Below are 18,842 nucleotides of genomic sequence, written 5' to 3'. Positions count from 1 at the left end.
TATCGTTGTCCTTGACCTCTTATCAGCCAAGTTCTAGAGCTCCGGGTATAGAATTGCCCGTGCTTGCCACCATTTCAAAGGACACTCATTTCGAGATATAATTCTTTCCTCTAAATATTGCCTCATAGTAATAATACTGCTGCTAACTACAGAGTTTGAAGCTGACACTGACGTCGCCACAGCGTCAAAATCTTTCCAAATTGAATCGTTATCAGCGTCAGTGTTGCTAGTAGTTATAGCTAACGTTGATTCAGTAGGTTCTATAGATTGCTGATGAAAGTTGAACTCGTTTTGCAGCTCAGTTTTCAATGCATCTTTCGCTGACTCATAACTTGATAAATCAAACCTAAATGCCAGCTTCTTAAAACGCGGGTCTAATAGTGCTGCTTTAGATATCACAGGGTGCCTGTGACAATTCTTAAACCTACTTTTATATTCCGTCAGTATTTTATTTGGCAGTTTCTTTCCTGTATCTGTTAATATATTCGTAGTTAAACTGACCAAAATTCTGGTCATGCTTTCCGTCGAAGCCAGGACCATTGAAACAGTGACCTTTTTTTCTGAAGACATTTCTTCAGTGAGTTCTTTGAATGGCTTCAGAATTTTTATTATTTCTGGCAGTGTCTGCCATTCGCCTTCTGAAAGATTTTCTACTGGATTGTGTAAGATTCCGAGAGACGCTTCTAAAGTTTCTTGAAGTGAATAAATCCTCTCAATCATATCTAGGGTACTGTTCCATCTGGTCACTACGTCCATTTTAAGCTTTAACGGTTTTTGATTAGGCCTCAGTTGCTCCTGCATGGCAATTAGTTTTGTGGTAGCTATTGGATTCTTGTGGAAATGTTCCACAATAGCTTTTATTTTTTTATCAGCTCCCCGAGTCCACATTCCTGGAGTCCTGCACGCACGACTAAATTAAGAGTATGAGCAAAACACGGTAAATGCTCATAATTTGTCAATCGTATAGCAGCCTTCATGTTCGCTGCGTTATCTGTAACGGAGACAAATATTTTATTTTGTACGTCCCAATAGCAGAGCAACTTATGCAACTCATTTTTGATGTATTCGGCCGTATGTCGCTCATGGCATTCAAAACATCCTAGTAATGCAGACTTAATCTCCCAATTTAATAAATAATGGACTGTTACAGCTTGGTAAGAAGTTGTTGCTCTTGAAGTCCAGCCATCGGTGGTAATCGATACATATTTAGCATTCTCCAATTCTACTTTTAATTTTTTTTGGACTTCGGAGTAGTGAGAATCCAACAAAGTATTTCTTAACATATATCTTGAAGGTATTTTATAACTTGGTTCTAAGTAATTAATAAGATCTTTAAAACCCGCGTCTTCAACTACAGAAAAAGGCTGAATGTCTTTAACTATCAATTTAAAAATTAAATCATGATTTTTTTTTTCTCTTACTACACTTATTGGACGTTTAATAAAGGCATTTAAATTAGTCTGCTTCGAATTGGTCTCATTTGTTTTAATCACAAGATTAGTTTCAGGATTAGACTCTGCGCTTGTTGAAGTTGGTGGTATGGGACCTTCCAGGGCTAGCGCATTTGACTCGGAACACAGAATGATGGTCTCATATGTTGGTCTGTGTTTCTTCATGAGATGCTTTTTCAAATTTGTAGTAGAGCCACCTTTCACGGAATACAACGAATTGCAAAGATCACATTTTACCTTATCGTATTTAGCCTCCGTGAAAAAACCCCATACTTTACTCCTTTTCTTATCCATTGTACCAGTAAAATTATGCTCTAAAATAATAACAATAATAAGTGTAAACAATATTTTCTAACGTTATTTCAATTTCAAACTTTGTCTACGTACACAAAACTTGAAGCACCAAAAGCACTGAAAAACTTTTACGGACGATTAACTTGCAAATTTTAATATAGGTACTATAATAACAAACAAACATCAGTCTTTGTAACGAGAGTTTTTAAATTCACCGAATGAGCGCATGCGCAAACAAACGTACATCGGCAAACGTTTTTATACAACTTTTCTATTTTCGACCGTTCTTTATTAATATCAAATCTCAACTAAAAACTATGTTCTTACAATCTACCCTAAATCCCTACTTGCGGTGTAGCTATTCAACGATGAGTTTGTATTGGTATAGATGCGCCGGCAGCTTTGTTTGTATGTTGGTACGAATGTATTCTCAGCTGCATTGCTCAAGCTGCCCAAAGTCACGTACGTTAATTGACGATCAGCTTGACCGCTGTGAGGTTTATTTACAAAATCCAAAAGCCAAGCAGGCGTGGGAGTAAGCTGTACGATCTAATTACAAACAACCAGTAACGTGGGAGTGATTCAAGGGAATCATCAAACCTCTGTTTTAGCTTTGCAAATGTGCAATGCGCTAACTTCTCCCTCTCTTAAGACGAGCCGTCCTCGACTCGTGCCAAAATTTCCTCTACTGCCCTCTGAGTTTTTACTGTATTACTTGCTAATTTGTTTCTGCGGTGGATGAAAAAAATTGCTATTGCGATCAATAGTAATGGAGGAAAAGAAAAAATCGTCCACAACAAATTACGATGGACAGATATACCCTCCTTCAATTCGCGAATGAGAGAGATGTTGTCGATATAAATTTGGTGCAAATATGGTAGGGACAAACTCGTATGGTGTTCCAAGTAATTATTGGATACGGTTTTTGGAGGATGTGGTTGGATATAAGTCGGTTCCCTTTTTGTCACGTAAGTTGTATTATTTATGGTGATAGAGTCACGAAAAAGAAGCAGATACGTTCCCCTTATTTCCAATTTTCGTTGATCAAATATTGTCGTTGGTTGCACGTTGTTAAGAATAATGATGCCCTCTTCTATTTTTTGAACTGATGGTATGTGATATGCCGATTCTGATGAAAAATTGGCTGTATTATTATTTAACATCTGACCCAAGCAATCTGAGTGAGCCGGTTTGCACACTTTAGCTACCAAAGTGTCATTGCCGTTCTCGAGTGGTTGAAACGTATCGCTACATTTTGCCACAAGCGTGGTCTCTAGCTTTACGATACTGTTATTATGGACTACAGGATAGATTTTTAAGAATTGACAGAAACTTGTAACCTTAAGAATATAGTAAATAACATCAGAACTTTGCAAAATGTTTACCTTAGATACTAAAAGTAAATTACTTAAACTAAAGGGTAACTGTTCGGAATTGAACGCTTGATCCATCTCTTCGTCATCCAAAACAAGTGGATTTATGATATTACTTTTTGCTAACACAATGGAGAGTGCTAGTCTGTTTAGTTGGCTGATCATATGGTTATTTCTTCTTACCAAATTTTCACAGAGCAATGTTTTCTCGTCTTTCAATATCCAATCCGTTTGATTTCCGCGAAGTGTATTGATTTGGTTGGTAATTTCGTTAATTCTATTTTGTAAATCGGAGTTATTTCTAATCTGCCTATTGTTTTTTCTATTAACATGTTTGCCTTTGTCAAGAGCAGTTCAAAATCCTCGTGGTCTGGGGTACCGGCTATAAATTTCAGGGCGGACCCCAGAAAATCTATTGACCTAGGTATTTCCAAAGTGCGAATTATGTGTAGTATTTCCTCACCTTGTTGTTTCAAAATATTTTCGTTCACTACCTGATTTTTTGATTTTGATGTGAATCATCGGCTTTCGTAAACTATCTGGCGATAATCTGTTAAGTTGGTGTTGTGCACGAGGTAAATGAATTCATTATAAATAGCCACATTTCCCCGAGGAATGGTGATAACTTGTGAGGAGGTGTAGTCAATTAACTTGGCTCTAGTGACGGAGACTAGGGCAAGCGGCAATCTGAAATTGATTTTATAGTAATATAAATAACTTTTATGAATTTTCCTGCCTTCTATCTGTACTGTTGTACCTAAATCTCTTTCTACTATTTTTTCCACGAACACCTTCTCAAATTTACTTCCCAATCGCTTATTTCGACGAAGAAACACCCTTTCACCAGGCTGATATGTTTTGGTTATTCTTTTCTCATTCAATCTATTCAATACCAAATTCTGGGCTCTTATTAAATTATCTCTAATTTCCCCAAATTTCTCCGCTGGGCAGTTCTGCAAAATTTCGATTAGTTTCGAATCTACAACCGAGTGAATTGTTCTGTTGTACTTTTAAGCAGCAAGCAAAATCAAATCTTTAACCTCGCTTATCTGCTGCTGTGCCTTCGCGCATCTGGCTATTTCCAAAAGGGTTGAATGAAACTTTTCGACCTGTCCGTTGCTTTCGCTATGTAAGGTGGGTACGAAAAACTGTTCTATAGAGAAATGATCGCGTAGCATGTTTCTAATTAAATTTGAAGTAAACGCTCTTTCGTTATCTGTGACAATTGTGAGAATTTCTCCTGGGCGCTCTGGGATTGGAGTTCTCCCAATTTCCGGATTTGGTGGTTTTCTTTGGTATATATTTTCCAGGCAGATCTTACAATTTGATACAGCTGACCTGACGGGCATGCTCCGTTGCTATTGATTCCTGTTGATCGTTCGGATTAGTTAGATCGATTACAAATTTTTCCGCATGAATAAATTTAACCACCGGGAATGCTTCGACAAGAGGTCCCTGGATCTCTGATAGTGTCGGAAGATCGCAACAGAGAGCGTTTGTAACGCTAGTGTTTACGAGTTTCTTGAGATTATGCAACAAATTTACTATTGTGTCGTAATTTATAGTATAACAAATTTTTTTCTGAAAAATTATTTTTGTACTTTGGTGATAATGATCCCCCTTCGTCAAAATGAATTGTCTTTTGAATTGGTTTACTGGATACTGGATAGTTTTAATTGTGTTTGAGAGCGATGACTCGCTAAGTGCTGTAGCATCTGTATCACTCATATTATTCAAAAACTGACGGGACAGAGCGTCTGCTAGGACGTTGCCTCTGCCGGGGTTTATAAACAAATTTTGGCGAAAATTCTTCTATGAACGCACGTCATCGCTTCATTTTTGTATTAGGATTTGTGTTCGAAATGCCGAAAGTTAAAGGCTGGTGGTCTATGAATATTACGATGTCCTTAATACCGTATAAGTAATGTTGAAAGTTTTTAAGGGCCCACACTATAGCCAAGAGCTCACGCTCGTTGGTTGCATAATTCTCCTCTGTTTTTGATAATGTTCTTGAAATCATTGTAATGGGTCGAACATTCTGGGAGAGGACCGCGCCTAAAGCGCTAGAGGAAGCGTATGTTGTTAGTTCGAATGTTTTGTTATAATCCGGATAAAACAGCAAAACATCTTCCGATGCCAAAATGCTTTTTACCCTTTTAAATGCTTGAATGGCTTCGTCATCAAGGACTATTTTAGTGTGTTTGGACTTGTGGGATGACACATGGCCATTCTCCCGCCGAAGATACTTTGTTAATGGTTTGACGATAGACGCTTAATCCCGTATAAACCTTCTATAGTATCCAGAAAGACCCAAGAAAGAGCGTAATGCTCGAAGTGTTTCCAGCTTCCCATTATGTCCTTGACCTTATTTGGACATGTTTTTATCCCCCTTCTAGAGACAATAAAGCCAAGAAACTCAACCTCATCTTTAAAGAATTTAGTCTTTGCTGCTGAAACTCGCATACCGTCCCTTTCCAACCTCCCCAGTATCTTATCGACATGTTGAATATGAGACTTTTCGTCCCTTGAAAAGATGATTATATCATCCATATAAACTTGGGAACTTTGGCCAATGTCGTCTCTTAAGACATCATCAATAGCCCGTTGAAAGATACCTGGCGTATTCTTTAACCCGAATGGCAATCTATTAAATTCATATTTGCCATTGTTAATGCTGAAGGCTGTTTTTTCGCAGTCCTTCTCCTCAAGGATTATCTGGTGGAATCCAGACTTTAGATCTAAAGTAGTAAAAAATCTGGAACTGCCCAGCTTTGCCAATATGGTAGAAATATCTGGTATAGGATATTTATCTGCAATCGTTTTTTCGTTTAATTTTCGAAAGTCGATTACCATGCGGAGCTTTTGTTTACCATATTCATCCAGGCCTTTTTTATTCACTACATGGACCGGAGAGTTATACGCCGAATTAGACTTTCTGATAATTCCCTCCTTCAACAATATTTCTATTTCCTTATTAATGAGTCCTGCCGCCGAAACCGGGTATGGATAAGATCGGGTGTAAATTGGTTCCGAGGAAGTGGTACGAATTTTAGCTTTGACCTTAGTATTAAATGGCAAAGCGTGGTTAGGTTCGGCAAAGGCCTTAAAATTCTTTTTAATCATAGAGTCAAACTCGTTTTTCACAAGAGCTGGGACCGAGTCTTTGTCTAAATATATGGAGTTAACTTGCTCACATTTGACGTTATTTAATTTTTCCTTAGTACCCTCGTAATATAAGTATCCCGATGTCGTATCAATTTTAGATTCTATCTCCTTAAGGAAATCGTATCCCACTATACCACCGAAGCCCTTTATGTTAGGAAGAATGAAGAAAGTTGAGACTTTCCCCAAAACGAAAACCTTACATTTTTTCTCTCTATTAGATTACATCCGTTTAAAGATTTGACCGTAAACTGTCTCTCCACTGGGGTAATTCCCTTTAGGAAGCTCAAATTTTTGATATAGTTTTTTGAAGTGGATGTATCAATCAGTAACCTAAGTTCCTGCCCCTCCGACGCCTTTTTGGTAATGTAAGGTAGGAGCGACCTTATACTAAAAAATTAATCTCGACTTCCATTGCGAAATTGGAAGCGATCTCGACATCCGAATCACTGTCACGGTCCACAGTAATTTTCTTTTGTGGATCCACCTCTGGGGTTGTCCCAAAATGGTTGGTCCGTTGCACTTTCGGCTTCCGTGAATTTACTGAATCTCCCCTTCTGTGCTCCCGTTTATTCACGTATTGATTAGCATCCCTTTTGGGGTGCCCTCCCACTGCATTTCCCTTTCTATAACCCTGGTTGGACTGTTTTGTACGTCGGAATGCGGAGGATCCGCGGTCTACATCCATTGGAGTAGGCATTTGGGGATTGCCAGGATAGTTATTGTGGTATTTTGGGCTAATGGTACTTGCTACGTTGTTAACCGCAAATGTTCTGGCGAAATCATAACGCATGCGGTTGTTCTCTAACTCCTGGGCAGTAGCCAGTGCAGAAGGCAAATCTTTAGGATTGGCAGAAAATAGAATGTCGCATAACGGCCGCTTTAGGCCAGAAATAAAAACTCTTAAGGGGTAACACCACTGTAGAAATTTCAAAATATTGATTTTTTTTTATAAGCTTAAAAAATTCTTTGAACCTTTTAAAATACAGAACAAAAAGTTTTATACGTTACCGAAGTCTATTTCATAAATATTTTAAGCTTTTAACCAAGCGTTAGTGACTGCTACCTAACGACTTCTCCAAATTTCCAAACTTTAAACGCGTTTTTCTCAAAACACGTTTTCTGAAATTGGCACGCAGCATAACTCAAACAATTTTAAATATTTTTAATCAGGTTTTTCACTACGTCTGTATAATAACCTTGTTAAGAGAAGAGCGTAGGGGATTTTCGATAGATTAATTTAAACGATTGTTATAATTATTTAAGTGCCGTTTTTTTAGTCCAAAATAGAGTTTTTTCCTTCAAATGCTTGCTAATTCCACAAAAATAAATATTTTTTAAATCCCCTATGTGTTTCTCTAGCTATTCTTATCTAGATTAAGAAAAAAAAATGTTTCTTTGTTCCAGATTAAAATTTGCACCCTCTGTGCTGCGTGCTGCGGAGCTCCTTCAAGAGAAACCACATTACAAAAATGTCTCCAATGCCGCCATTTTGTAAAATTTTTCGATCAAACTTTGTAGTTTTGTATTTTAGTATATAAGTAATAACTTTCCAAATCAGAGTGATTGTTTCCCCTTTTCTTCTATACAAAAAAATTCTTTAAAAATCGTGTTTATTTTACGCGTGTACAGTGGTGTTACCCCTTAATGCGTTTTCCCTAGCTCTATCATTGAGCGCGGCGGCAAGCTGCCTATTGTTTAAATGAGTGATTATATTTTTATTTGTTATGAGTGTTAATTGCTTGCCCACCGTATCATTGGCAGATTGACAAACTCCCCTGCCTCAGAACGCTGAGCTCTGTTTCCAAAACATGTAGCGGTCTTTTGTCCGCGTATGCTTTATCCAATCTAGCTATTATAGCTTTAAAATTTAAAACAGTTGAGAAGGAAGCGAGCGTTGCATTTGCGGGGCCTACTATCTTGTTTCTAATAAATATCCCCATTGCAACATAATATTGCTCTGAACCCTCTTTGTAGTAGCCAATGGCGAATTCTGCTGCGGAACGCCAGGCCGGATAAGAAGCAGTATCCCCCTTAAATTCTTGTAAGGATTTTATTAAATCCATATTTGTGTTGCCCCCGACCACAGTTGGATTTATTTCCACGGGAAGATAACTCTCCGCGGATGGCGGCTCTAAGCGAAATGTTTGCATCACTTCATCCAACTGGGCATTCAATTCTCTTTTATTTAGCTCATTTTGTTGTCTCAAAATCTCGATTACTTGTTCCCTAGTTACACTCATTTTGGTAAATTTTTTGCTTTTTTTTTTTGAAACTAAAGACTGCTTACTAGATTTGTAGACCGTAAACCCGGAAGAAAAAATTTCAAACAAAAAATTATTATTTTCCCCCTTAGTACCCTCGGAAAATATTTCTTTTCTTTAAATGCACTGGATCACATATTAAAAACCGAACAATTACTTACAGTATTATTATAGTGTAATATAGCATTGTAACAAGATAAGTTATTCTTGGTTGATTAATTGAAGGGTTCTTCGCCGGTTGGGCGCCACTTTTCTATTTTCGACCGTTCTTTATTAATATCAAATCTCAACCAGTGGCGTAGATAGGGGGGGGGGCTCAAGGGGCTGAAACGACTGCGAAGAAACTTCGTTGTGAAGCGTCAGGCAGTGAAAATACAGTCAAAGATTTTGGCCAGATCCAAGTGTATGCTACTTGGGAGGTTTATATATATATTTATGTCATTAATTATATGATGTTCAAATTTACAGGTGCTGCTCTTGCTAGTGGTAGAAAATCTTCAAAATTTTTCTTTCTTGATGGGCCAAGGATTTGACGGAGCAAGCAATATGTCCGGTCAATATAAAGGTGTTCAGGCAATTATACGTAATAATTATGCGCCTCATGCTATATACGTTCATTGTGCCGCACATTCTTTGAATCTTGCTATATCCATCACTAGCAGCATACCAGCCATTAGAGATTGCCTCGGTACCCTCGAAAATGTCTACAATTTCTTGCATACCCCTAAAAGAAAAGCCATTTTGGAAAACACGATTCAAGAATCTGATGAAACTCCACGAACGAAATCTTTGAAAAGATTGAATCTGACTCGATGGGTTTCGAAATATGAGGCCGTCAACGACTTTTTTGAGTTATTCCCGTTTGTTTACGAAACTCTAGATGCAATGAGAACCTCGGAAAAAGACGCCAAAAATCTGAAAAACGAAATGGATTTCGAATTTTTAATATGTTTACATATTATCAATGTAATTTTTCAACTTTCGTTGCCTTTGAGTCGTGAATTGCAAAAGGTTAATTTAGATTTGGTCTAAGCCATGGATCTCGCCAAAGATTTGCGCCAGGAAGTAAAAAAGATTCGCGCAAAAGAAGACGCTTTTTTGGCAATTTACGAAGCTTCGAAAAAAATTGCTGAAAATCTTGACATTGAGATCAAACACAAAAGAATAGCGCGCAGACAAAAAAATCGAGCAAATCCTGAAGTTCAAAGCATGGAAGATTATTTTCGTGTGACAGCGTTCAATCCTTTTTTCGATTTTTACATCATGGATCTTGGAGAAAGATTTATCAAACATGAAAATATATTAGAAGGATTTTCGGCCCTATTCAAGCATGATTTGAACGAAATCGACAAAGTAGCTGATAAATTCATCAAAACAGTCTAGTTTTACCAGGAATTTCTCGCTGCGGGGCTACATGCTGTTCTTGTCGAATTAAAAGTTTGGAAGAGATATTTAATTCGTAAAGGCGATATCAAACCTGGAAACTCATTGGATCGTTGATCGCTTGAACGGATTGACTGCTCTAGCTATTCATCATGATATTCCAATCACAGCTGATGAAGTCATAGATGAGTTATCGAAAAAATCCCGAAAACTTGATTTTCTTCTTTAGTTGATGCAAGTATTTTTTGCATATTGAGGGCATCCAAGTGAAAAAATTTATCCGTAATTTTTTTTTTGTTTATATAGAGTATGGTAAGTGATTCCCATGATTATGGAAAAAGAAAACCGATAAAAATATTATATATTGAATGTAAAAAGAGATATTGTCAAAATATGCCACTGATCTCAACTAAAAACTATGTTCTTACAATCTACCCTAAATCCCTACTTGCGGTGAAGCTATTCAACGATGAGTTTGTATTGGTATAGATGCGCCGGTAGCTTTGTTTGTATGTTGGTACGAATGTATTCTCAGCTGCATTCCTCAAGTTGCCCAAAGTCACGTACTTTAATTGACGATCAGCTTGACCGCTGTGAGGTTTATTTACAAAATCCAAAAGCCAAGCAGGCGTGGGAGTAAGCTGTGCGATCTAATTACAAACAACCAGTAACGTGGGAGTGATTCAAGGGAATCATCAAACCTCTGTTTTAGCTTTGCAAGTGTGCAATGCGCTAACTTACACGTATAAACTTATTACACTGAACTGAACTCATACTACAAAAAATGTGAGTAACGGAATATATTCGTTTCGTTACTTGGTACTAGAGAGCGTACCCGTTACTCAGTACCGAATTCATACAGTTTGCTTCAGCTTTAACCAGAACCGACCCCTAGAGATGGCCTTCACCCCAAGAAGATTCTCGTGTGTATTTGGTGGGATATGACCGGTATTGTTTATTATGAAATTCAAGAACCAAACAAGACGATAATTGCTGATTATTATTCGCTTCAGCTATCAAACCTGAATGAGGCACGTTTCGCACAAAATATACCGTCTTTAGTGAATAGACGCAAAGTTTTGTTTCACCACGACAACGCAGCAAGACCTCATACCGCGCCAAGCGGGTTGAGGAAAAAAATACATCCGCGGTAAGGTATACCTGTCGTAAGAGGCGACTAAAACCCGGCAGGAGAGGAAGGGGTTCGGCTCGAAAGCCTCATAGACCCCGAGTACCTCCAGCGGCAGGGCTGTAAAGCTCATCAGGATCGATCCCTGCTCGCATAGATAACCATGGGGACACTTAGGGAAACTGCACTTTCGTGTAAGGATAGCTTCCCGACCCGAGCAAAAAACAGATGAAGTAATTAGTGATAGTCAAGATGATAATGTGGATCCAAGAGCGGTCTTCAGGAAAAGTAGTTTACTACTAAGATCCCCGCCGGCAAAGATCGCCAATCTTTAAAGCAGCTGTAAGCGGACAAGCCCGCAGTGCATTCAAAAATGTCAAAGCTGATAGCCCCGCAAACAGCAACGGGGACAGTAAAATCAGCTTTCCGATGAAGAATGCCGCCAATACTGCCATTGGAAGGCTACAATCAGCGAAGTATATGCCCACCAGCACTCTTGCAGTGGCAGAAAGGCTCATTGCTCCCATTCCAGCGAATGGCAATATAGAAACGATCCCCACAAAAGAGAGCGCGTCAATCGACGCTATTGAAATATCTCCTCGGCTCGAGCTAATAAAAAACATGAGACGGATGGAGGAAGATGCGATCTCGCAATGTAAGTTGGTGATACGGTCTATGCAGCAAGCGTTCGGACGTCAAAAGAACACTAGCAATGCAGTGAAAGCTGGAGTGTCCAAAATGGCTGAGCTGCTAGATGTAACGCTGAATTACAGACATTCGTGGAAGGCAGCAGAAGACGGAAGGTCGCTCTCGAACTCCCGTAAGAACACTGCTATAACAGATACTCCCACCTCTGCGACGACGAACCCGAAGCGACTGGCAACCAACCCGGCTGCCCCTGAGGCCTGTAGGAAAGCCAAGGCAAATGGACCCACAGGGAACAAAAAAGGACACCCTGAGAAAACCGATGAAGGCTGGCAGGCAGTTACCAAGAAGCTCAACCAAAAGAAGCCAAAGGATAAGCTAGCCGAGTCAAGCAAAAGGAGCAAGCCGCGAACACAACACGCAAAGCCAGAAGCTGTTGTGATAAATCTCGCAGAAGGCCATGGCTATGCAGATGTGCTGAAGGACTTGCACGCGAATATTACGACTGATGAGTCAGTCAAAGTAAGGTCCGTCAGGAAAACGAAGGCTGGGGCCATACTTTTGGAGTTTGGTAGGGGAGAGACAGTCACGCCAGAGTTCGTGAATCAGCTGAAAAGCACTGTGCAGGATACGGCTTCCATTGCGGAGTTAAAACCGAGCGCCACGATTGAGATACGAGATCTCGACTCCTTGACGGCCAAGGCGGAGGTAGAAACAGCAGTCCGGAAACTACTTACCAAAGAGGAACATATACAGACGAGAATAACTGCGCCGAATGCGCGGGAGCAAGTACGTGCTTTCATCACGCTATCTGCAGAAGGGGCCGCGAAGCTAATAGAGATCGGCGATATAAAAATCGGCTGGATCCGAGCAAAGATGCGTCCATGCGAACAAATTAAGAGATGCTATCGCTGCCTTGGGATAAGGCACACACAAGCAAACTGCAGTGGCCCTGATAGAAGGGGGGAAACTAGGGCACAAAATAAAAGACTGCAAAGCAGCCCCCAATTGCGTTCACTGCGTAGACGCGAAACGCGACCGCACTGACCACCTGCCATGGTCAAGGAGATGCCCTCTAGCTAAGAAGTGATGAGACTACTCCAGGCAAATATGCATAGAAGTCGTACAGCAGCCGCTCTGCTCGAACAAATAGCTATCGAGAGGGAGCTAGATACGGTCATCATCAGCGAGCAGTACGGACGGATTTCCAAGGGAACCTGGTTCGAAGACAGAAACCGCCGCACTCTGGGTACCAAGCGGTAGCGCAGTCGCCGTCACACAGCACGGAGCCGGTCGTTGCTACACATACGTTCAAAATAAACGCTTCACAATGCTAAGCTGCTACCTTACCCCCAGCGACAGTATTGAACAGTTTAGAACAACACTGGACCTAATTCAGGATAAGGTTCGCAAAATAGGTGGCCCCTTCATCGTAGCCGGAGACTTCAACGACAAGGTTGTCGAGTGGGGCGCCCCTACTACGAACCCACGGGGAAGACATGTACTAGACATGGCTGCCAGACTGGGGCTTGTAGTGGCACACACAGGAAATGCCACTACTTTTAGGAGACCAGGATGTGAACACACCACGCCGGATATCACCCTAGTGACTGATAGTCTGGCTGGGGCAATCAACGGGTGGGAAGTTCTGGAAGAATATACTGGAAGTGACCATCAGTATATCACATTCCGGATCAGTGCGAGAATTGGCCCTACCCCAACACCTACAACAAAGGGCTCTCGCAAATGGAACACGGCCAAAGTGAACACTGAAGCGTTTCTAGCTCACTTTGATGCAAATTCCATGCCGCACATAAGGGGTGACGCTGGCTCGCTTGCAAGCGACATGATGCAGCGCATTGCCAAAAGCTGTGACGCATCGGCACCTCGCTCGGGGTTACGCTCAAGAAGGCGACCCCAGAAGAACCTGCTTCCGTAATAGAAGAAGGTATACCAAAGCCAGACGAAACAGAGAAGCAGAGGCGGAAGCTGCTGATTTCAGACAATCCTGAAAAGTCCTGAAGCAAGCAATCATCGCCAATAAGAAGGCAAAATGGGAAGAACTTCGAAGCGATCTAAATAGCAACTCTTGGGGTCTGGGCTATAAAATTGTAACGGGGAAGCTAAACGCCAACTCCACAACCGTAAATTTAGACAGTGATGGTACAAGCAAAATAGTGGACAGACTGTTCCCCACGCACCCTATGCTGTGCGGGGACCGAGACCCCCAAGGTGACGAGATGCTCCCACCCTTGACCGAGGAAGAGCTTAAAACCGCTGAAAGAAGCCTCAAAAGAAACAAAGCTCCAGGCCCAGATGGCATCCCAGCTGAAGCACTCAAATTTGTGGCTGAAAGCCGACCAGATGTGATGCTCGACGTTTAAAATGCATCCATTGCTCGCTCAAAGCATCTTCCCTAAGCTGTGGAAAATACAGAAACTGATGTTGGCCAGTAAGGGTAAGGGTAACCCAGCGGAACCGTCAGCTTGGCGTCCGCTTTGCATGCTGGACAGCGCCGGGAAATTGTTTGAGAAACTCATACAGCGTAGACTTGCAGAGTCTGTTGAGAGAGCAGGAGGATTGTCAGCAAGGCAATACGGTTTCCGACGCGGAAAATCAACCCTTGGCGCAATAGAGGAGGTAGCGCTCAACGCAGACGGAACTACCCGAATCGCATCACCGTCTTGGCTACGCTTGATGTACAAAATGCCTTTAACAGCCTACAATGGACAGACATTATAAAGGCACTACGAGAAAGGTTTCGAATACCTGCATACTTGATAAGGATTCTCCAGTGCTACTTGAGCGAACGCGAACTGCTGTACGACACACCAGATGGTCAAAAAACAAAAGCACTAACGTCTGGCGCAGCTCAAGGATCTATATTCGGCCCCGATCTCTGGAATCTGAGCTACGATGAGATATTGAGCATAGAAATGCCAGAAGATACATACCTTGTGGGATACGCGGACGATATAGCGGCGGTCATACCAGCTCGGCACACTGAGGACGCTAGAAGGAAGCTGAACAAAGTCATGATAAGGACGCAAATGTGGCTTGAGGACCACGGCCTGGAACTCGCCAAACATAAGACCGAAGTCATCCTTATGACACGAGGTCACATGCCACTCGAGATTAGCATGCAAATAGGCGACATGTCCTTAGTGACCCAAAAAGTAATAAAATACTTAGGTATTCAACTTCACTGCAGGCTTACTTTCTGGGCCCAGATACGGCATGCGGCTACCAAAGCAGCAAAGTTCACGGGTATGCTAAGTAGATTAATGGCAAACATCGGTGGGCCAACATCAATTCTCCTGTACGGCAGAGAAGTATGGGGAATTGTGCTAAATTGCAAAGCCAAGCGCAAAGCACTGGAGGCTGTGCACCGAACGGCGGCACTCTGAGTTGCCTCAGCCTAACGCACTGTCTCAGGCGCTGCGATTTTCGTGATCAGCGGTCAGATACCCATCGACCTCATGGTCCGGAAACGAATGGATGCGTGGGACTCCAAGAAGAAACGTGTAATCACTAGCTTCCCAGAACGGAGACGCCAAACCATACTGCGGTGGCAAAGCCGATGGAACACTGAGCCGAGTCTTAGATGGACGGTGAAACTTATTCCATCAATTGACAAATGGGTCCAAAGGAGCTTCGGAGAAGTGAACTACTTCTTAACCCAGTTCCTCTCGGGCCACGGATACTTCCGGAGTTATCTATACCGTATGGGCAAGGTAATCGATTTCGAGTGCATATACAGCGAAGCACCGGGCGATGACGCTGAACACACGTTTTTTATTTGTGACAGATGGATGGCGAAGAGAAATGCTCTGAGGGAGCAGATCGGCGACATCGCACCAAGCAACACAATCAGCAAAATGCTCGACCGCGAGGACAACAGAGCGCGGTAAAAAAATACATCGAGAACGTACTACGAAAAAAAAAGATTGACCTCGACACAGTGCAACAAAGCGAAGCCACACAGATAGAGACACAGGAAGACGAGCCTATAGCATGAAAGCTGGCTACAAATATGCTGGACCCAGACGTGGGTGAATAGAATTCATCCTTTATGGATGACGTTCTGGGCCCTCCCGAAATAATATAGAAAGCAGTTCCGGGAAGGGTGTCTCCCCAGAAGGAGAGGAGGGATCGTTTTAGTGGACACACCACCAATGCGAAGGCATTTTGAACCCTACCTCACCCACCAAAAAAAAAAACAAATACCGCAAGGCAAACATTAGGCAAGCTGAACGAGCTCGGATGGGAGCTAATGCCGCATCCACAATACTCTCCGGATATTGCACCTTGTGATTATCACCTTTTCCGTGGACTTCAATCCTATATGAGTAACAAGAACTACTCCTCAAAAGAAGCTATAAAAAGGGATATCGAAGCGTAGTTTGGCTCCAGGGACAAACAATTTTTTGAGCAGGGAATTAAAAATTTGCCTATACGTTGGGAAGACATTGTAAATAATAAAGGAAAATATATTATTGATTAATAAATACTTTAAACATCTTTTTTATTAATTTTAAAACCACCTTTAAAAAACGCACGAACTTATGGACTGACCTGATATAATATGTGGAACATGGAAGTAAATTTAATCAAATTTGAGATGATGATCTTGTGAAAAGGTGGTCAACTAGTCAAATGGTGGTACATTCTCACATCCGAAGTGGTGTTTGCTAAACATGTGCAAGCCAGAAATAATTCAACAAAAGCTAGCATTAATTGCACATGGTGCAATTTCTTAGCTAAGCCATACATCTCATACAAAGCTAAGTGGAAGCTGTTTCAAGCTGTATGCAGAGCCATACAAACATATACCGCTCAAATCTGGGGTTATACGCTGCTTGAAGAAGTAAATAATCTTCAGCGTTATTTTATTAAAAGAATTGTCAAATTACTTGACTTCACTCCGAATTATGCAATATCGCTAGAAACTAACATAGAAGATAGCTACTTATATTCGTTAGAACTACACATACAGTAGACCCCTCCACAAACTTACACAGTGCATAGTTACGCATCGAAAAAACGTGTTTTGGCTCAAACAACTCAATGACTTAGGTATGGAGTTCAGCCTAAAGCTTGAAGAAAATATAACTTCTACGGACTGGCAAGATCGCTGTATCCAGCTTTTATTATACATGAAACTACAAAATTTAAACATGGAAAAACAAAAAGCACTGTCAAGCACGACACGAATATATAAACACTTAGATCACTCAAAAGGAGAATAATACTTTAGATACGATATGTGGGTAACTGACATAGCAACAATATATAAAGCAAAATGGGGTTGGTTAAAACTGAATGCAATACACTATGCAAACGCGGTAAAAAGTTGCACATTATGCAACTCAAACGAAGAAGAAGATATGTATCACTTCTTAGGAAGGTGCCCTGTACTGAAGGAAATCAGGCAAAGCTAAACGAAGCTGAAGTAATATTATATATATACTAAATGGCAAAAATTGGAGAACACTAACTGGTGTCATATACTCAGCCTGGCACTATAGAGATTTTCTTATATCGGAGTTCAATTATTAATTAATTTAAGAGCAATGACAGACAACATCGTTATTGTCACAAACATTTGTATTTATTCGTTTATTTACTTTAATATCTTATCCCTACTAATATTATAAATGTGAATGTAAGTTTGTTTGTTACGCTTTCACGCCAAAACTACTTAACCGATTATTATGAAACTTTGTACACATGTTATTGGAGGTGTTAGAAGTAACATAGGATACTTCTTATTAAAAAAAAGGTCTCGAGATATAGGTCAAAACGTGGACCCGGGTAACCTTCGGATGTGTATGTACAATATGGGTATCAAATGGAAGCTGTTGGTGAATGCTGTAGTTCAGAGTATTTTTCATGCCGCTCCGTGACTAGGGTCTCGAGATAGAGACCAAAATGTGGACCCTAGAATGTGTTTGTACAATATGGATATCAACTGGAAGCTGTTGGTGAATGCTTTAGTACAGAGTATTTTTCATGCCGCTCCGTGACTGGGGCCTCGAGATATAGGTCAAAACGTGGACGCGGGTAACCTTTGGTTGTGTATGTACAATATGGGTATCAAATGGAAGCTGTTGGTGACTGCTGTAGTTCAGAGTATTTTTCATGCCGCTCCGTGACTAGGGTCTCGAGATAGAGACCAAAATGTGGACCCTAGAATGTGTTTGTACAATATGGATATCAACTGGAAGCTGTTGGTGAATGCTGTAGTTCAGAGTATTTTTCATGCCGCTCCGTGACTAGGGTCTCGAGATAGAGACCAAAATGTGGACCCTAGAATGTGTTTGTACAATATGAATATCAAATTGGAGCTGTTGGTGAATGCTTTAGTAAAGAGTATTTTTCATGCCGCTCCGTGACTGGGGTCTCGAGATATAGGTCAAAACGTGGACGCGGGTAACCTTTGGTTGTGTATGTACAATATGGGTATCAAATGGAAGCTGTTGGTGAATGCTGTAGTTCAGAGTATTTTTCATGCCGCTCTGTGACTAAGGTCTCGAGATAGAGACCAAAACGTGGACCCTAGAATGTGTTCGTACAATATGGATATCAAATTGAAGCTGTTGGTGAATGCTTTAGTACAGAGTATTTTTCATGCCGCTCCGTGACTGGGGTCTCGATATATAGGTCAAAACGTGGACACGGGTAACATTTGGTTGTATATGTACAATATGGGTATCAAATGAAAGCTGTTGATAAGTGCTTTAATACGGGGTAATTTTCATGCCTATTGATGACTAGGGTCTCGAAATATATGCCAAAACGTGGACCCGCCGTGTCTTTGCACCGAATTAAACCAAACTTACACACATTGTTAAGTAGGTATTGAAGATGGTTTCCGTATAGTTTGGATACCTATTGGTACATAGAGTCTCGAGATATAGGTCAAAACGTGGACCCGGGTAACCTTTGGTTGTGTATGTACAATATGGGTATCAAATGAAAGCTGTTGATAAGTGCTTTAATACGGGGTAATATTCATACCTATTGATGACTAGGGTCTCGAAATATATGCCAAAACGTGGACCCGCCGTGTCTTTGCCCAGCGAAGCGGGCCGGGTTTGCTAGTATATTATATATAAAAGAAAGTCATGTTAGTTACACA

General features: G+C 40.9%; 1 protein-coding gene across 7 annotated transcripts in view; it reads left to right on the top strand.

Moving 5' to 3' along the window:
- Positions 1-18,842, top strand: part of LOC129249832 (uncharacterized) — a 45,390-nt gene that overhangs the window by 21,204 nt on the left and 5,344 nt on the right. Inside the window, exons 1-2 of one of the 7 annotated variants that reach the window (XM_054889507.1) lie at positions 8,852-8,947; positions 9,013-9,109. The exons of 4 other annotated variants lie outside the window; for them this stretch is intronic. Coding sequence is in view for 2 of the 3 variants with exons in the window: in XM_054889504.1 (XP_054745479.1) it covers positions 2,639-2,713 (75 nt within the window). In the remaining variant the exon portion in view is untranslated. Of the gene's footprint in view, positions 1-2,599; positions 2,714-8,851; positions 8,948-9,012; positions 9,110-18,842 lie in introns of those variants that run through there. 2 more of the 7 variants (XM_054889504.1, XM_054889500.1) reach the window with 2 other exon arrangements.

Source organism: Anastrepha obliqua, chromosome 6 (genome assembly GCF_027943255.1).
Source record: "Anastrepha obliqua isolate idAnaObli1 chromosome 6, idAnaObli1_1.0, whole genome shotgun sequence".
Lineage (NCBI taxonomy): Eukaryota > Metazoa > Arthropoda > Insecta > Diptera > Tephritidae > Anastrepha > Anastrepha obliqua.
Note: the sequence above shows the minus strand (reverse complement) of the source record. Positions and strands in the feature narration are given on the sequence as shown.